The sequence below is a fragment of the Astatotilapia calliptera genome, chromosome 23, assembly GCF_964374335.1.
Source record: "Astatotilapia calliptera chromosome 23, fAstCal68.1, whole genome shotgun sequence".
NCBI classification, from domain to species: Eukaryota; Metazoa; Chordata; class Actinopteri; order Cichliformes; family Cichlidae; genus Astatotilapia; species Astatotilapia calliptera.
In genome coordinates, this window is record NC_137443.1 from 42,791,524 (window position 1) to 42,811,344 (window position 19,821).

Consider the following 19,821-nt stretch of genomic DNA (forward strand, 5'->3'; position numbering starts at 1 on the left):
CCTTTCCTTTTTTAAATGATGCTACTCCGTTACAAGTATCTCATATCTGCGTCTGCAGAGGACCCTGCACTCAAGGGGTCATGGCCAATGTTCCCTCTAAGCTGCGTGCGTGTGCAATTGCGCACTGCTGGCACGGTCTCTGCGCACAGAAAATCTGCATTGCCATAGTCAGTGAGTGACTGGCTGCTCCTAAAATGGGATTAGAACGATGCCACCTTATCCCATAATCCAGCAAATGATGCGATTCACATTCGTATACGCAGCTAATCAACGTGGTTGACAGGCTATGACAGCGTCCTTATGTGCCGACACCGGTGTTTTAGCTAGCAAAGCGGCGTGGCTGATGTGGAGTGAAGCCATGTTAATGACAACATGTACAACCACTGGAGATGTGAGCAGGACAGACGGAACAATTGACGGGAACAGTGTGGACTTTATACCAGTTTTTAAATTGTGTTGATCGGCCACGTAAAACCAGAGTTATGATAAAAAAAATATATATATATATACATATATGCAATGTTTGGTTTTTTTTTCCTATTGTTGTTTACATTTACTGCAGGAAGAAATGGTAAAAACAGCATTTTATAAGGAAAACGCTCTCCCAACCCTCGCAGCCTTTCCTATTGGTGGAAAAATGCATCATGTGGACCAATCAAAAAATTATATGGCAACATGGAATTTAGTTGTTTAGGAAGGGGGAAGTTTTAGGAGAGATTTGCGACGTTTAGCGCAAATCTTGTGTAGTTAGTGTGTAGTGTAGTCAATAATTTTGTTGTGTGTGTCAGAACAATGAGGCGACTGCTGAATGTTACAGGTGTTACAGCAGTGATACATCTGCTGCTGTCAGGCCTGCAGGTATCAGGCTGTTGTTCTCCTTCATCTCATAGTTACGGAGCCCTGCAGGGGACATGGGAGAGAAAAAAAAATTAAGACGGACTTTTGCGAGATCTCGCAAAAGTCCGTCTTAATTTTTTTTATGAAAAAAAAAAAAAAAAGTTGTGTTTTCAAAATTGGAGTTCAAGTAATTTTTACTTCCAATAGTGTTAACATACTACACAGGTCATGAACAAGATTTTTTAAATTTTCATTGTAAGTGGGCTAAAGCACTTAAGTAAAAGTAGTTCAACATAAATGTAAATGCTGTAATTTGATTATTTTAATAAACCATGTAACTTGGATGGATTCGATGCTGGCGTGACCACAGTGCACACGTCTGCTGTTGCTCACAGTGGTCCAAGTGACGCTCAGGGAGTTTGTGTGTTTGCTCAGACACATGAAAAATTAGAGGAACATTGTTCATGGCTGTGCGGGGTCAGGTTTTTCCAGACTGATGAATTAACATCCTGAGGGAATAAAAAAACAACTTCCTGCTTGAGGAAAACCTTCACGACTGAGCCAAGACAAATATGGTCATTACACATATCCATCTCTGTTCTATTTGCTGCCACTCATGTTTCTGTAAAGACATCTTAGCTTCCTGAATGATTTACTTGAGTGACTGAAAGCCTGATCTTTGCACCGCATGCACTAGCTCTGCAGAACATGACGGAAAAGCACCGCTTTAAATAACTGAGCATCGAAGTCAGAGTAAAAATATACTTATGTTGATTTAAAGAAAGCTGCTGACACTGTTGAACTGTGTACCAGTCTGTGACGCTTATCCAGAAATGACTCAGCTCAGTTTCTCTGTTTTTACTGGCACTTATGCGATAACAACAAAATAACACGAAAGACTTGCAGTGCATAAAGAAAAGGGAAGTGAAATTGGCGAATTATTGTTGACTGTTTTATTTTACTTACATGTCGAATCTGAACTCACAGTTATTGCTTCTGTATTGGAAACAATGCAAACACACATGATCACTGCAGTTTATGAGAAAATATTCACATCAAAACTACAAAATGATAAATGAATGATGATCAAAAAAATATATTTTTTCAACTATTTCAGCTGATTTATAGACTGCATGAGTTTACTTAAAACATATTAACGAATTTTAAATCAGCTGATTCTGATCAGCGCTATGTTTGTCACACACATTACTTCTAGACTGATAATAGTGCATGTAAAAAGAATCCCGAGAAATAACGCCACCTTGTGGACAATATGCCAAACTAATCTTCTCAAGGTTATAAAAAGGGTGATGACACTATTGCAGTCCTACAATATCCGTCTGAAAAGTTTTTTTCTGTTAACATATTTGTATTATTAATATTCAGTTCAGAGTCTTTTTATTTCGTTCAGTAAAATAAAGTTAAATTTCTTTCTTTATGAAGTTGCTGTACGGCTCAATGTCTCCGGACCTGTGCAGAAGGACATTTGTTAAAAAAATATGTACAATTGGGTAAACAATATAAACTTTGAAAAGATGTTACTTTTCTTGGACTGTGTTTTGAAGACTGCTCAATGACTCTGGTTGTTTTGTGGAAGATGAACACAAAATTAAAATGCAGTAGTCATAAAACTTTATGTGCTGCACTGTGCAGTGGGTTTTGTCGGGGGTGGGGGAAAGGAAAATCAGAAAAAGAAAGTCATTAACACAACGAAAAGACAGCAGTGTGCTTTTGTGGGTTAAATTGGACATCAAATTATAGCTTATACCTAAGTAACCCTTTGGTAAGACTGTGGTGAATGAATGACATCACTTTGAGTCAGTGAGCATTTGAACCTCATGCACTGCTAGGAACTTTCAAGGAAGCTGACACCTCGCTATAGAACCGGATACCCAGAGGAACTTCCTGTTTGTATCAGTGACTAAAGAACCATCGGCTGGCTGTCATTCGAAACTCTGTCCCATTATTTTACTCTTTAACTTTCTGTCGGTAAACATAATTTGGAAACAGTCTCCTGGAATTTCAGCTGCAAACTTCATGAGCAGGAGGAACTATCTGTGCATGTTCACTTACCAGAAACAGTTTGACATGCTAGGATGCAGTGTCACACATAAACACAATACCATAAAATGACTCATGCATACCTCTCTCTTCTTCCTCCTCCTTTCTTCTCCTTCTCATCTGGTAAACGCATCATCTCCTTCCTCTCTCCCATCGTTCAAAAGTTCAGCACACAATCGCTGTGTCCACTCCAATCAGGAGATACTTTCAGAGTTATGTTGCTGCTCGTGTTGAATTTGTGATCACTGTTCTTTACGGTCACAGTCTGTTGTTGGTTGGACAGGGTTACTCCATCTAAAATGTTCTATGCTATAGTTGGAGCTGGTTTTTCTTCCTTTGTGTGGTTCATTGTGTTCACCTTTATGCACAAATGAAACTTATCAGTTTGAGAACTGCAGCCAGCTGAATATCACATGTAACATAATAATAAAGGTCAGAAAAAACTTTTTTCTTAGCAGTTTCTATTTTTTCCATTAAATCATGGCTCTCACTATTTAAAAGTTTAATTTTCCTGTCCGTTTATATGCCATTTATGTATATACCTTGCACTTGAGGTCGAATCTTTCTGCGAAGAAAAGTTTTCCACGGTGAGGTATTGTTACCTTTTGCCCACTGAGCTCACTGAAGGTTGAAACACCTCTGCCACAAGGCAAACCTGGCTTAAAGGCAAAAGGTGATGTAGCAGGTAGCCTTCATAGACATTTAAAGACAAAGTTGTTTAACTTTTATGTAATATTCTGGATAACACTATTGCTGTTCAAAGCCAGATAAGAGGGGAAAAAACACATCTGTGGAGGCTGACATAATGCTCCCACAATGAACGTCACCACCTGTCAGCTGACATATTTTCATAACCACTGATGTGTGAAGTTCAGGTCAAAAAAAAAAGAAACAGCTGAATGTAACCACAGACTTCAAGTGAAATATTAAGCCTTTTATGTTAATCAGCAATGCATGACAACAAAAAGGAACAGAGTTAACTGTAACGCAGTCAATGCATTCTTTGTCATGGCCTGGGTCTAGGGACCCAGGGCTCATGTATTTTAGTGTATGTTTATGTTTATATTTTCCGTGTGGTGTTTTGGTTTTCTCTCCTTTTTCTCCATGTTTCTCCGTGTGAGCTTCCGGAGGTTTTGGTGTGCTGAGGAGACTGCGAACCCGGAAGTGTTTATGCTCTAGAGACAGCCACACCTGCCGCTCGTCGTCCTCTGCCAGCTGCAGCAGATTACGCTCGTCAAGGGAGCGGCATTTAAGACTGTAGCTGAGCTGAGGCCAACGCTAGATCCTTGAGTCAGAACTCGTCAGTACAGCCGTGGACTTGGTATAAACTTTTGAGAACATAGATTCCCTGCTAACCTGAATGTATTTGTGTTACTAGGAATCTGGAGCGGAGTGTGTTTTGGAAGTCACGGTGTGGGAGTTTTTGGAGTCGCCACTGTTCCACCTTTCACGAACATCTGCACTGTGTGGGATTCAGGGAGAATCGCCACGGGACCACAGTGCCGGGATTTTGTATATAGTTGTGTGTTTTCCACCCCCTATCAATAAATCCACTGTCCTTCAGTAAGAGTCTCGCGTTTGGGCCCTACTTTCACTGCAACTCCACAGTCTGCCATCGCAGCCCGTGACATTCTTAGCATTTACAGTAACATTCAAATGTCAATTCAAGCTCTTTAACTATAGTTTTAATTAGCACTATATGGTTTAACCTTTGCATTAAGTGAGACCAAATTATCATTCAGGTAATCTGTAAAGCCATAAGCTATCATCTGATATCTTTCTGTCTTTGTGAGTCCCAGCCAGTGTTTTAGTGCAGCTCATAATTTTTACATTTTTTCACATTCTTATTACCTGTAAGATATCTCCTGATGGAATGCCACTACCTAAAAGCAAGTCCACCTGATGAATTTAGAGTTTTAGATTTGAAAAGTAAAAGCCATAAAGGTTTAGAGAATGCCCAGTTTGACAAGGTATTGGGCTACTGGAATGAGACATACATGTACAAGGACTGAGATCATACAGTAGAATTCCTGCAACGCTACTATGCTAGTCCCAAGTCCCCCAGCTCACTCACAAAGGACCATCTGAGGAGATGCTTGACGTTTAAAGAGAACAGCACCACAGATCATCCTCACTACCACTAAACAAGTAAGCTCATATATGAGCTATTGGATTCTGCATTTGCTGCCACACTAATCATTAGAAGCTCTTAGGTATGAAATCAAGAATAAATGTAGAGAAAGGGATAGATTGAGAAGAAGGCTGGAAGACAAAGTTAGGGAAGTTTTGGACTGATGTTAATCAGTTAACTAACATACAGAACGTGTGTCATGAGAGAGGGGTCCTAGATGAATAACAGACACAAAAAAGATGTCTGTAACTGAGGGTCTAGAAACTGCTAAACAGTGGTTGACGGCTCTGGCCACTGAACTGAAAAAATACACCAGAGTAGCAAAGGCCAAGAGATTAAATGGCCTCTTCCCCGAAGGCCCATCGAGGGTTTGCTTTCAGCTGCAAGAGCGCAACAGCTATAAGACAGGCCCACCCAGAGCTGAGACTGAGCAATAGTGGAAGAGCATTTGGGAGAAAGACGCATCACATGACACCAGTCCCACTTGGCTGGTGGACCTAAGAACAAGTCCACAGCAACCTATCAGAACAAGAACCAGACAACATCACAAAGACAGACATCCAACAACAAGTCTCCAGAATGAAGACAATCATCCACAAAAACATCAGAAAGATGGTCCTCCGAGATGAGCTAGTCCAAGAATACCACAGACTACTGAAGACAGATTTTGATGAGGAACAGGAGGAGTACCCATCAGCAAATGGAGGGAGTAGTGACATCAATACATTGTATTAGAAAATGTAAGATCACAGCTCAGAGAAAATGCAATACTTTTAATGAAATTTACAGATTTTAAAGATTCTCTGTCTTTTTTTTTTTAATCTTTTTGAGTGATCCAAATGTGCAAACGTTCCATAAAACGGCTGAATGAACCTAACATTAAAACTTCACAGGTTTTCAGACAACTGGATGGTGTACCTTAATAATTAATTTGTTTTTGCATTTCGAAAGAAATTATCTTCTAATGTGTATTCCCACATAGCAAAATTGGTATGGCCCGGATCTGGCCCACACAATGTGCTTAACATGGCCCACATACCGCAGAGAATGACGGCCCATTGGTGGCCCCGATCTGGTTTGCCAGATGTGGCCCACACATGGGCCAGCACAAGGCCAGTTGCAGACACACTGCTGGCCCTGTGCTGGCCCAGAACAGTTTCAGCTCTGGCCCCAGATGTCAGCCTAATGTGTACCTTAATCAAGCCATGTAATAACGACATGTGCCGGAATATAATAGTGCAAAAGTAACATGACGAAACTCTGTTCAGACAGTGAATGGACTGATTCTTATATAATGCTTTGCTACTCTCCTAGATTACTCAAAGTGCTCTATACGACACGCCATATTTACCCAATCACACACTTCCTCTAAACTGCATGCTTCCTCACACATATATTCGCACTCTTGCCATGCAGCCTGGAAGAACCAGGGATCAAACCACTAACCTTCCGATCAGTAGATGATCTGCTCTTTCTCCTGAGCTACAGCCACCCACTGGAAACGACGAGTGAACCGTCACTAGGTTTTGGATAAAGTGTGCACTCACAAACCTGTCAAACCTGCATTTGAAACGTTGGCTACCATAGCAGTATAGTATTGCAACATGGCATTTGGGTCTTCTAACTAAAATAGGAAAATAGGAACATAAACAGTGCCATCATTGCCAGACCTGGCCCACATCTGGTTGACATACACTCTGCCATGACACCAGTTAATCAGAAGTGCCAGCTTGATGCCAGATCCAGGCTAGACCTGTTTTCTATGAGACTGGGCCACATAAACCAAACCACAATTGGGCCAGATATGGCATGCCATCACATAAACAGTGCCATCTATGCCAGGCCCAAATCTGGATGACATACATCTTATCATGCCAGAAGTCAGCCAGCAGTGCCGGCTTGATACCAGATCTGGGCCAGACCTGCTATGTGGGTTTATAAATATATTTCCTGGAAATGTTAAAAATCTGGTTTGAATGAGCATGAACTCACTCTCTCTCTTCACATTATTGTGTAGCATGTGAAAATCTACCAGGATCCAACACGAAGGCCAGATTGGTTTGGCTTTCATGTGATTACAAGTTCCCATCTTTCTCTGGAGGCTTGTTGTCCAATAAAATTTTTTTATGAAATGTTTCTCGTGACATGTTGTTTACACAATAATGTGAAGAGGGAAAATTTTTAATTCCTCTTAAGTGCTTCAAGTGCTTTCATAGAACAGGAAAGACCCTGACTGATCTGTACAAGGGTTATTCCAGTTTATGGGAATAAAAACATGTTCAAGGGATTAAAATATCAAAAGATGATTGTGCAAGTATGTGACTGAAAAAAAAGTGACAACTATTTTTGTACTGTAGAGTGAACTCAGCCTAATAATCAGCTTCATTTTTAACATGATGAATGCATATGCTCTGACTAATGAATCATTAAGAAACCATAGATTACACACTATATGAACAACAGATGCATACTGGTACGCATCTCTTGATAGCTGAACTGAGTTGTTTTCAGCTCCATTGCCACAGATGTGTAAGATCAAGCACCCAGCCCTGCATTCATTTGTGGAAAAAGTGAGTTTGAAAGAATCTCTTTGGATTGACTTAATAATTTTTAAATTATGTGCAATTTCCCTAAGCATGAGAAAATGTAGACCATGTCATATGGAGTAAGATGCTGCGTTTGACTGACAGAGGCGAGGCTGCCAGACACTGGCGCCACCGGGCCCTCTGACCACCACCAGCAGGCAACTGGTGAAGTGTCTTGCCCAAGGACACAATGACCGAGACTGTCGGAGCCGGGGCTTGAACCAGCAACCTTCCGATTACAAGATGAACGGCCAACTCTTGAGCCACAATCATGATAGCTGACACATTTCCCTTTACTGGGCTGAGAGTATCACTTATAATTATCACTAATATCCATTGTTTATGTAACACTCACCAAAGAGGAAGGAGTTTCAGATCCCACGACCTCGCACTTCAACTTTAGATAGCAGGAAATGCCAAAGTAAGCAGGGGAAACCCAACAATCTAAAACATCATCCTAATTTCAGGTGTAAGAAAATAAAGTACAGCAGCTAGACTCATTTTATAAGCACAATTTTAAGTGAAACATTATAATGTTTAAGTTTATTCATAGACTATGGTGCTGACATCCAAAGAATGTAATCAATTTTATATCATGTGGTTCTTGCCAGAGTTACATTTGCCTTGCTTATTGTTCTTACCAAGTCCTTTACAACTTAAAGAAGAAAATGGTGCATTTAAGGAATTGAAGTCAAACAGTGCCACCTTGTGGACAACAGATCAGACTACACCTGGTCTAGTGTTAAAAAAGGATTGTCCGGTTATGCACCACTTCAGCCAGTTTGTTGGCTCTTAATTTAATAAATTGTTACTGCATTTTTTTTCAGATTGTTTTCTCTTTTGAAATGTCTCACATCTCAGTGACGACCTTTTTCTTTTTAAATGACAGTTACATGCATGGCTCTGACCTCTAAAAATGAAGCTTTTATATTTGCTGTGTGTGTAATTCTGCCACAAAAAAGAGAATCTGATTAAAAATCCAAGTGCTAAGATTTGCATTTGACTAATTTCTGTGTTTCTCACATCTCCTCAGACTGCACTTGGCTTCCTCATAATGTGGACTGAGGAACTGACAATCCAGTCCAGACCCTGTTTGAGACCTTTTATGGTAAAGAATGTGCCACGTGTCATATTAAAGAGGGGAAGTTTTATCTGATGTTTGAAGGATTTTATGCAGTTGGAGAGCATTTATTTTCCCACTGTGAGCTCATTCCTATTATCTTTTTAACAACAGATTGAGCGCTAACATATTCAATATTTATTTGGTGTTTAATTCTTTTTTTCTGGATTTGGAGGAGCTGATGACTTTTCTTTTTTTTTTTTTTTTTACAAGAGTTTGAGCTCGTGTTGAAGCATTTTTCAGTGAGCACATCGTGTTGAGCCCTGGTCTGAAATTGTGTGCATCCTGATGCAGAAGTGATTGTTTATTAGTTTGATTTATTTTGTAGTTATCATGAAGTAATTTTTCTTTTATTCTCTAGCTAAATTATTTTTCTTAGTTTGAGTTTTCTCTAGTTTGGCCAAACAGTTTGCACTGCAAATATGGACTGTTGACCTGTTTAGGAGCCTGTTATTTTTGCCCTCAGAGACTCACATCCTTTACAAGTACATCATATCAGCACTGCAGATGGCTCAAGCAATGAAACCATGATGTGGATCTGGTTTATTCAGTCTAATGAGAAAGACCAGAACATGAAATATCCTGAAGGATATTTATCTGTAATTACATTTATTCATCTTAGTTCTCAAAACAAGATGAATTATTTAGATGTCCCACTTGCTAGTTCCTCAAACTTACATGAAAGTGGTCACAGTGAATAAAGCAAAAGGGATCTGAAATTGTTGAATTTTTGTTGACTATATGATTTTACTCATATGAAAACTCGTAATTTACAAAGTTCTCTCTTCTGCATTAAAAAAAAGAAAAACACGACAAATGATGGATAAAGTTTTACTGCAGTTTGTAACAAAATATTTACATAACAACACAATGCTAAAATGCTGAGATGATGAAGCTGGTTCTGGTCAGTTCTTTATTTGTCAGTCAAATGATGCCACCCTGTGGTGAATTTGCCAAACTACACTTGTCAGTGTTGAAAAATGTGATATAATATTATTGTACTTCTGCGTAGACTGTCTCAGTTTTGTCTGCTGACACATGTGAACTGTTAGTATTCTGTTTAGAGTCGTGCATTTGAACAGTCGAATATGGTCCAGTATCTGTCCGTATGTAGGTGCTGTACGGCTCAATGTCCTCTGACCTCTGCAGAAACAAATATGTTTAAAAACATTAAGGTTAAGTAAACAATATAAATGAATCAAAAGTTACATCTTTTGCTCAGTACCGTGTTTTGAGGACTACGCGATGGTTCTGGTTTTCTGTAAGAGAAACACAAAAACAAACATGATCTTGATCATCAGTCGCTGCATCGTGTAGCTCGTTTTAATGGGGGCAACAGGAAATGAAAGTCACTGTGTTCCTTCAACGGCTCATATGAAACTTGAAGACAAGAAATCATTTATAGCAGTGGTGCACTTCCATTAATATGATAAATATGTCTGATAAATTATTGGCAGGCAGCTAATTGACTTTAATTCACTTAAACATGAGAACAGCAGGGCAATACGTTACATCAAAATGACCTTCAGCTAAAGTGGATTAACCAAAATGAAAAGAGAATCACATGTTTTAAAGTTATGAAGCGTGTTAAAAGGTAAATCATGAAACATGTGAAACAGCTCTGACAGTAGTTTCTCACCTGTCGCACAGTCGTGCGTAAATAAATCCAAAGATAGCTAAACTCACAATGATGAACACAGTTACATAAATCAGTGTAAGAGGAAGTGTTTCTGTTCCAGACCTGCTGCTTAATTCTGTATGAGGAGAGAAGCAGTTGTTAGAAACATGGATGCAGTATTTGCATTACAACTGAACAAAGGTTAAGTGCGATGTATGACTATTGGCCTCAAAGTTAACAAATCCTGAAGGTCACCTTCTAAAATCAGTACAGACTTTATATTGCTAAATAATTAATGGTTAAAAGAAGAAGAACGTTGTTGTTTTTACCTTGTTTACCTTCCACAGTGACATTAAGATGGAGAATTTTTGTTCTTTCAGGAGCTGAACACTGACAGGTGTAGCTCCCACTGTCCTCTGATGTTAAATTGATCAGGTGGAGAAACACAGTCTGATTTTCCTTCATCAGTGTGAACCTGGAGTCACATTTGTTCTCAAAGCTCCGTCCATAATAATACAGCAGACTACAATTTTCTCCTCCACTTCTCTGAGTTCTGATCTTACAAACTATCAGCGTGATGTTCTGTGTTTCACTGGGACATATTTGAGTGACATCTGGTTGCTTCCCAATTGTTTTCACAACAATCTCTGAAATCAGTACCAATAATAGAAACAGTATCAATGATTTAAACCAGAAGCTGGAGTAGCATTAAAAAATAAATGTTACATTATGAAAACAGTTTTACATTACCTCCTCCCAAATCTTGTGAGCATGCAGTCAGTGGTAGAAGCAGAATTAAGCACAGGTTTAGTGCATCCATGCTCGCCAATATGTCCGATTTGCAGTGTAAGTGCTGCTGATAGTGCAGAAGATGATCCGCTGAAGAAAGGAGGACAAACAATGTGCTTCATAAACCTCAAAGTATTGGCTCTCATGTGTCTTGCGTACGTCTTGTGCGAACACTTCTCAAAAGGAAGTGCACCTACAACACTGCTTCTGCTTCCGTATTAAGACACTCTAAAAGTGAAACACTGAGTGGTCTCATGTCCAAAAAAAGAAAACACAACAACTTTTAAAACAAAGTTGTTTTTTGCTTTTAGTCCAACATATAATTTCCTTTACAAAAGCAGGACTGAAGAGCAGAAAATCAATGAGGCTGATGACTGTTGTTATCAGTGATTCAAACCTACAACTCATTTAAATTCACACAAGCTATTGTACTATTTATATAATGCAGCACACATTCATGCTGCATATTTCATATTTATGTTAACTGACCTGCTTCCCATGTTTGTTTGGCTCCTGCCTGGAGTTGTGTTCATAAAGAAGCAGGTCACATAATGTTACACGGGTTACATTCCTCCTCTGCTCTTCTGTGGTGACGTTCAGATTATCAGTGTGATACTCGGTGTTTCATGTTCGACTGACATTTGCTGAACTAACAAGAGTGTCTGTCATAAGTCAGGAACTTTTAATATGAAATACAATGTAAATAAGCATTTTATTTTAGTTAATTGTTTGAAAATGAAGCACGTCTTTCATTTTCCTAGAAAAACAGAAAATTCCTCAACTTTATAAATAAAAGCTGTTCCTGCTTTTCTCTTATTTAAGCTTTGCATGTTTGATTTGGCAGACTTTTTACTGCCAAACTGTCATATTGGTCCTTTTTCGACATGGCACCAAAGGGATTTCTGTCTCCTCCTGGAATCAAGTCTATAATCTTTCACTTAGAAGAAATATGTGCAAACTACTGCACTAAAAATATGGACATTACCATCACAAGTAAAGCACACAGTGTCATATTGGTCAGAAGACTTGTGCCCTCTCAGACACCACATCCTGTGACTAAACCACAAATTCTCACTTTGTCCAAAGAATGAAGTGTGTGGATCTGCAAGATTTTTGTAGGGAAGCCTCGAAGTAAAACAGTGAGTAAGCACAGAAGAGAGGAGAGAAATGTAGTGTGTTTTAAAAGGTTATTAGTTAGTAAGCAACATTATGCACGGCCTTACAGGAAGAGCCCTCTGGAAAGACGTGTAGACACACAAAACAGTTTCATTCAAACTGTGAGTCCAGAGTAAAAGAGTTTGATGGTTTAAGACAAACTTTCTTTGAAAATGATGAGTAATCATGACAATTTGAGACATGTAACAAAACTATGCATGAAGCCATGATCATGTGCAACAATGAGTTCCAGTCAGAATAGCAACATAATATGATGCACAATCTACACACCACCATCAAACTGCACAAAACATGTAAAATTCTATTGAATTTGAAAATTTCTAAAACCCATATGGAAGTTTCAAAGCCTTTTCACAGCGATGTTGTCCTGGGAGTTGTTTTCATAGGTTTTAGAATTCTGACTCATTTCCTGATTATGCAGGCAGAGAGTTTCTGTTCTGCTCGCTGAATCGGTCTTAGTGCCGTGTTGATGTTGAACTGACAGTTTTGTAGTGAATATATGTTGGCTGCTGAAGGATTGTGTAAAGGTTATCTCTCACAATAAAGAGTCACACTGCATAATTATGTTAATACATTTTTATATTATAATTATATTCCCAGCTGGATAAAAGCAGTCTTTGAATATTTTGATCTTCCTGTATCCACTGGTTTTTTTTTCTTTGCCATTTAAAAAAACAACAAAAACAAAACAAAAAAACTCAGCTAACACCCTGAAATAGAAATGGATATAAAAGATGGAAATAGATCTGTTTTCTTTTTTTTCTGTTTTTTATAAGTAAGTTACTCTCAGAGTGCTGTCTCATGAACAGATAATCCAGATGTTTCTGACCTAGAACATCCACTTGGGATAACCTGTGACTTTTCATTGTGTACATAAATCCTAGAATAACTCCAGTTACTGATTCCAACCAGATAAATGGAAACATATTTCTGTTGAACCCCAAGCATCTAAAATATTTAAAAGATCTTTTTTCCCCTCAGAAAAATAAACTTGAATCTATACAGTATATAAGGAAACATTGTGATAATAGTTTAATCTCATATCACATCATCTGCAGTTAACTCAAATCATAAATTACATCATACAGTTTACAGTTTCTATTGAAATTAAACTCTTAATGTAGCCACAAATATAACAATTACACACAGACAGATTTTAATGCACAAATAAGCTGAACCGATGTCCTCCTTAAACAGGTGCAGTTTCTTGTATAAGTGAGGATGTGCTGCCATTTAAACTACATATAAAGAAAAGGGAAGACATTATAGCATACAATACATGCATCATACAACCAAATAAACACTTAAATGTTCATTTAATAGAGCAGCAAATAACCTTTAATCATGTCATAGTGTCTTGTTCTTCTTTTGACTGCTCCCTTTAAGGTTTCACAGAGATGGATTATCTTGTCATAGCCTGCTGTATGCTTGCAGAGTGAGGACTCAGATACGAGGATAAACTTTAACAGCAGATTTATTGCTGAAACCCCAGAACTCACAATACAAAACTTGGAGACCACGAAACACTAGGGACCAATATCACTTAAGGAGAGCACACAGATCCAGGGGGAAAAGAAAAACTGAAGACTTAAATAAACACATGAGGTAAGAGTAGAGTGGAAACACCTGAGGAGCACAGCTGAACAAAATCTACTAATGAACCAAGGAGGGCAAAGCAGAAAATGACACACAAACACAACCACAGAGATGCAGACTAAAATACAACTAGACACATGAAAAGGGTGAAGAAACAGAGACATGACAGAGCCAGGGAATAGTGAGCGAGAGAGGGAGAGGCAGAATGTGACAGACAGAAAGAGAAACAAGTGCAACAACCACAAGTAGAAGCAGAGCAAAGCAGAGTTTCCACACCGTCATACTGGTGAGGAAGTCATTTGGCTGACAGTGTGCGGTAGAATGTTTTAAAAGCAGAAAGCCTTGCAACCGTCCTTGTAAGAAACCTGTTGTGGCTACTTCAACCAGAGAGAAAGATGTCACGTTTAAGATATTTGTACACACAGAAAGACAAAGAGAAAATTATCAGAATTGTGAGTCGAACTTAATCATTGTGTGTAAACGATTAGTATTTATTTGTTTGGGTGGAGGCATCTGTAAAATAGTTTTCCGTGTGGTCAAATTACTTTGTATTTTTATGTGGATTGAAGCACACGGGTGTGAATCCTCAAAAGTTACACACAAATCATCGGACACATTTGTAAAGCTTAGTTTTGGTTGGTGGATAATATTGTACACATTTGCAACCCTTCTGAAGACAATTTCTCTCCATACATCTCCACCCAATCCACGCTACTTGCACTCTTTTATACATGTCTCTAACATGGAGACAGAGACACACAAACTTGACCAAGACAAGTGGAGAATAAACAGAGACATGACTGGGGTAAGAGATAAGACTGACTTTCACATGAGTCGCTGAGGACAAACACAAAAGGAACCATGAATCAGAAAAACAAATACAGAGACACTAAAAAGAAGTGAACTCAAGACTAAACCGCACAAAGCTTAAACTTAAATAATCTCTGGAAGCAAAGGAAAGAATCATGAACCCACACCAAACTCAAAATGTTGGGTCAGAGACTCAGGACCTAGACATATCTGCTTCCATTATACTGGACATCCTCCTCTGTCACATCAACCCACTAGTGATGGGAATTCTGGCTCTTTTTAGAGAACCGGCTCTTTTGGCTCGGCTCACTAAGAAGAGCCGGCAATTTGGGCATCCAACCGGCTCTTCAGGTTGTTTTGTTGCTTTAATTAATTTATTTTCAACAACAATATAAAATTATGCACAAAATGAATTACTAATGTAAAAAAAAACAAAAACAAACGTGTATATGTATATATACAAAGACATATGGTGGCCCCTAGAGACAAAAGCACGTACAAACTCCGAAGCACTGCATGAATAAACTGGGATGATTTTTTGGGAGTGTTTTCCTGCTTGGAATCACATACATATGATTCACTGCATGAATAAACTTTCTGAATCCTTTATCATCCGCAACTGAAAATAGTTGTGGATGATCATTATACCTTTCTAATCTGATGATGTTGTTTCTTGTTGTTGCCCCTGGCTCTCTCTCTCTCTCCCTCCTGCTCTGTTCCTGTGCTACTGCGAGTGTAACTACCTCCCTTGCCCCCTCTGCTCAGCCCAAGCACAAGGCTCACATGCAGAGAGAAGCAAAAAAAAATGAGAGAGAGAGAGGGTGAGAGAAAGAAAAAATCACTACAACCCACCGCATGTCTTCCTTTACCCCATCCATGACGTTTTCCTTCTGTCTGGCAGGTGCGAGGGAAAGAGAGGTGAGGACCGGATGTTACTAAAAGAAGGCGTCTAGCCTGGATAGCAGCTGTGAGACGAGCTGATATCCAGTTCTCTACCAGCCACAGATATCTGTTGGTGTGGTCCAGACATTCTCATTCAGGCAAGTTCTAAATAAGTTCATATCACTCTTTATAGCCTGTTAGTTTTATTTTCAATGCGCTCTGAGGACATAGAAAATTAGAACAAACATCCTAATGAGTGATTTTGTAGATATACGTTCTATTTATAGAGTTTCTAATTGCTAATATTTTCATTATTGCAGGCAAACCAGCCTATGAAATGAATGAGACAAATCCTGACTGGGTTCCAACGCTACACATGGGGCACTACGAAATCCCTGCTTCAAACAAACCACCATGCCAATCAGATTACTTCTTCCATGTGAGGGTGAAGAGGTGACCCTTCTGGATAAGATGGTGAAGGTTTGCGTTTTGGTGAACATGTGCCCCAGTGTGGTAGTAAAACCAGGGGAAAATACTCTTGTTAAATAGTCTTAAAAGTGTTGTGCTGTATATGTAGCAATAGGTTTTCAAAAGAGACAGTAAATTACAGAATGCTAGTAGTGGGTGATATTATTTAAATGCTGTTGTGATTTTATGTGAACATTTTGTCATTTATAAACTATACATGACATTGATTCTACATTGTAACTGATGTGATGTTCTACAAAGGGGTTTTAATTTTTTTTTTTTAAAAAAGGCAAAAAATGTGTTTCTTTATTCAACTTTTGAACAGTGTTACTTAGTAAGTACATACACAGTAAATGCAAATTATTTACATGGCAATGCACTTCAGCCACAAATGTAGACCCCCTCTAAATAAAACATTATGGGTTATTCAGAACAGAACGATGCTTGGAGAAATATTGTCCCATCAGCTGAGACGACTCCTCCACAGTAGCAGGTGGAATTTTTCTTTTTTGAGGACGGCTTCTTTTACCTGTCACTACAGATGGTCTGTTTATGTTTGATTGAGAGCCTTTTTTTATTCAGCTGGAAAGGAGAAGTCTATCTTATGGCCAACCTCTGGCTGTATCTTGGTCATATTACCCAGCAAAACCCAGTATGCAGGTTCATCTGTAACAGTCCTTGTGCCACAGATCCTCACTGTTTAATTTAAACAGAAAAGCGGTGACATGGGTGCAGGTCTCCGCGTCTGATTACAGCTGCAGTGGGCAGCTTCAACATTCCCTGTGATGCTCACAATGACCCGTGGCTGCAATGCTGGTTCATTCAGTCTTTGAGAGTGCAGTACCTGAAACATACAAAGACAAAGTTAATTTAAAGACAAGGACTTTAATGAGCCAAGGCTGACACACATGTGTTTTATCTACTTTCAAATCCATTTATCATAAATGTAACAAATAAAGTGTTTAGAAAGTAGAATAGAATAGAATAATCCTTTAATTGTCCCACACTTTGAAATTTGGTTGTATCAGCAGCAAAAACACACATACAAACAGAATAGGACACAGAACAGAAACACAATTTTTACATATTTACATGATGGACAATAGTTACCAAAGCAGAGTACTGTACAGTTATTAAAATTAGAGTACAGATAAGTGGCAAACACAGGCTGTACTTTGCAAACAGAGCAGGATACTGAAAGATGTTTAAATAGTTAAGAATATTTAGAATAATTAGAAAAGTGCAGATTGTGTATTTTACCTGTGCATTAAAAAGTATACATGTAACTTCCAATAAGTTAGTGTATATACAAACTGAGAAAAGTAATGTGCAAGTTATAACAGTAGAAGTTGTTGTTGTTGTTTAGTGTAATTTCTTTAACCATAAATAACTAAATCCTTCAGGACAATGTCACATCAGTGCACTGAACTCACAATGTTATCCCTCTAACAGCCTTCACATGTTCTCACGGTCATTTCCCCCTCATGAATGAATTTATGCTGCACTAATCTGAATGTTCGGGGGGGAAATCAAACGGATTTTACTCGCAGTACTCAAGCTGACTTACCTTTGTTTGAATGACGGCGTACTCACAACGTGGAGGCTCAAAAATAGCCAAATCTTGTACCCAATCCTTGGTGAATTGGATGTGAGCCTCCAGAGATTTATAATTGCAAAATTGGTTTGCTGTGTATGCGCTGACTCCACAGACAAGGTACGAGAATATATCATGATAAGTTAATAAGGTTTCTACTCCACAGCCGTATTTCACATTCCACATTTCCAGTGCACGCCATTTTTTGCAAGTACCGTCTCTTTGCATCCGGATGCAATCTGTCTCTATACAGTCCTTCTTTTTTTTTTTTTGAGCTGCTTTTAAGTATGGTTTGTAGCAATCTTCCTTCCAACACAGTGTGTTTGTTTTGATTCGTGGGCTGCCAATATGGTGCTGCGCTCCCACAATGCATTGCAGGTGGTGATGGTCCTCTTTATGGGCTTTTTTTGCCGGCTAAGGGGGGTGTATGCTGGTATGAGGAGCAGAGAAAGGTGGTCTGACTGGCCCAGGTGGGGGAAGGGTGTGGCTCTGTAAGCGTGCTTGATGTTGCAACACACATTGTTGGGTCTGCACTTCCACAGGCCCCGCTGGTTTAGACACTTATTCCCGTTAACGACAAGGAAGCAAGACAATCAGCGATCAATCGATTTTACTTGCGCAAGGGAGACCCGGTCGGTGTCTCAGAAAAGCACTCTGACTCCAACCGCAGAATGACCCCGACTTAGGCCTCCGCTTGCTGCCTTTTATTGAAAACCGTTACAGCACACACAAGCACCACCCATTGTAAAAAAAAAAAACAACCTATGGTTCTAAAAGATAAGGTACTATGTGTGTATGTGAGTGCACGTGTAAGCACGTGTGTATGTATGTGCGAGAATGTGTGTGTGTATGCATGCGAGTGTGTGTGTTTGTGGGTGCGTTTGTGTGACCTCCTGCTCACCAAAAGGCAGGAAGCTTACTAAACAAGAAGTAATCTTCACATTGGACGTCCCTATAATAAAACACTACAGCCTCTGCCACCAGTCAACAGGCTGGGGAGGGCAATAGCAACAAAGGAATGTACTTGATCTTACATTTTCAACTAAGACTTACAAATTTAAGTAGCACAGTGACAACATTTAACAATTTGACTCCAACACACATGATCCAGAGTGTTTTCCCGTCTTGTTTGGCATTTTACATGCTGGTAAAATTTTGGTGAAACAGTCTTGAGATTTGCCTTATTAAAGTCCCCTGCTATGATGTGGATACCATTAGGGTGGGCGCGCTGATGAGAAGCGATGGCATTTAGCAGCAGAGAGAGAGCTGTGTTTACATTAGCGGCCGGTGCTATATAGACTGCCATGATTATTACAGCACTTAGCTCTCTGGGCAAAAAAAGGTCTGGAGAGCAGTGTCTGTCCACAACAGTGCTGTTGTTACACCAACCTTTGTGCATTTAGATGCAGAGTCCCCCTCCTCTGTTCTTCCCGGAGTCACTGTTCTTGACCCATCTGTGTAGCATGCGGCCTGTAGCTGCACTGTGGCATCCGGGATTTGTGTACATAGCCAAGTCTCGGTAATGATAAGCACCCAGCAGTGGAATGTTGCGTGTGCGATGGAGATGGTCATCTTTGTTTGGAAACCGATGTCCAATGTCTCCAGACGACAGTAACGTCCAGTTGTGCAGGTAGACGCATGTACAATGTACGATAAGCACAATAAACATACAAGAAGGCACAAATAGGGAGAGCTGCTGTAAGCCGCTGCGTCTGTGCGTGCCGCCATCTTGGTTCATAAAAGACTCTGTAAGCCTGAATAATTTAAGCCAGAGCGTAACTCCGAAATGACAACACAGGCACGGCTTCTTCAAGACGGGCGCTTCGCTGCATTTATTGAACGCCGTGAAAACTACAAACATAAAACACAAAGGCTTTAAGCGCTTCAGTCTATCAAAAGTAACACTTGTGCTTTAACAACAAAAATTACCTCGTGGCCGCCTGCCACTTCGGAGGTCCTATAAGAATACCTTTACAGTCTTGTTCATTCTAAATTAAAACATTAAAATAATTAGAACACCATACATTACAAATATTCACAATATTACAATACAGTTATGGCAAATGACAAATACCTTGTACAGCTGGTAGACTAACCAGGCCTTTGCAGATAGCTCGCTGAACTCCTTAGCGTGATTATTAAACGTGGACTCAC

The 19,821-nt window shown here is 39.4% G+C and overlaps 1 protein-coding gene and 1 long non-coding RNA gene across 2 annotated transcripts; one reads left to right on the forward strand and one right to left on the reverse strand.

Annotated features, from left to right (window-relative positions):
• The first annotated feature begins 1,529 nt into the window (after positions 1 to 1,529).
• Positions 1,530 to 4,455, forward strand: LOC145424549 (uncharacterized). The gene is made up of 2 exons (XR_013905624.1): positions 1,530 to 4,198; positions 4,277 to 4,455. It is a non-coding gene; the product is annotated as an uncharacterized LOC145424549 (long non-coding RNA).
• A 5,096-nt stretch (positions 4,456 to 9,551) lies between these two features.
• Positions 9,552 to 11,721, reverse strand: LOC113017009 (uncharacterized). The gene is made up of 6 exons (XM_026160262.2): positions 11,631 to 11,721; positions 11,103 to 11,231; positions 10,682 to 10,999; positions 10,374 to 10,488; positions 9,960 to 9,993; positions 9,552 to 9,877 (listed from the first exon to the last, which is right to left on the reverse strand). Exons 2-6 carry the CDS (start codon positions 11,170 to 11,172, stop codon positions 9,728 to 9,730), a joined length of 687 nt encoding a protein of 228 aa, XP_026016047.2. The 5' UTR covers positions 11,173 to 11,231; positions 11,631 to 11,721; the 3' UTR covers positions 9,552 to 9,727.
• Between the last annotated feature and the right edge of the window lie 8,100 nt (positions 11,722 to 19,821).

What these genes read in the sequence shown, in the direction of transcription:
- LOC113017009 (XM_026160262.2), bottom strand. Translation starts at nt 11,172, where the DNA reads ATGGATGCACTAAACCTGTGCTTAATTCTGCTTCTACCACTGACTGCA. An exon ending in CACTGTGGAAGGTAAACAAG is followed by an intron (nt 10,489 to 10,681) that starts GTAAAAACAACA and finishes CTCCTCATACAG; the next exon opens with AATTAAGCAGCAGGTCTGGA. An exon ending in CGCGTAGTCCTCAAAACACG is followed by an intron (nt 9,878 to 9,959) that starts GTACTGAGCAAA and finishes TTGTTTCTGCAG; the next exon opens with AGGTCAGAGGACATTGAGCC.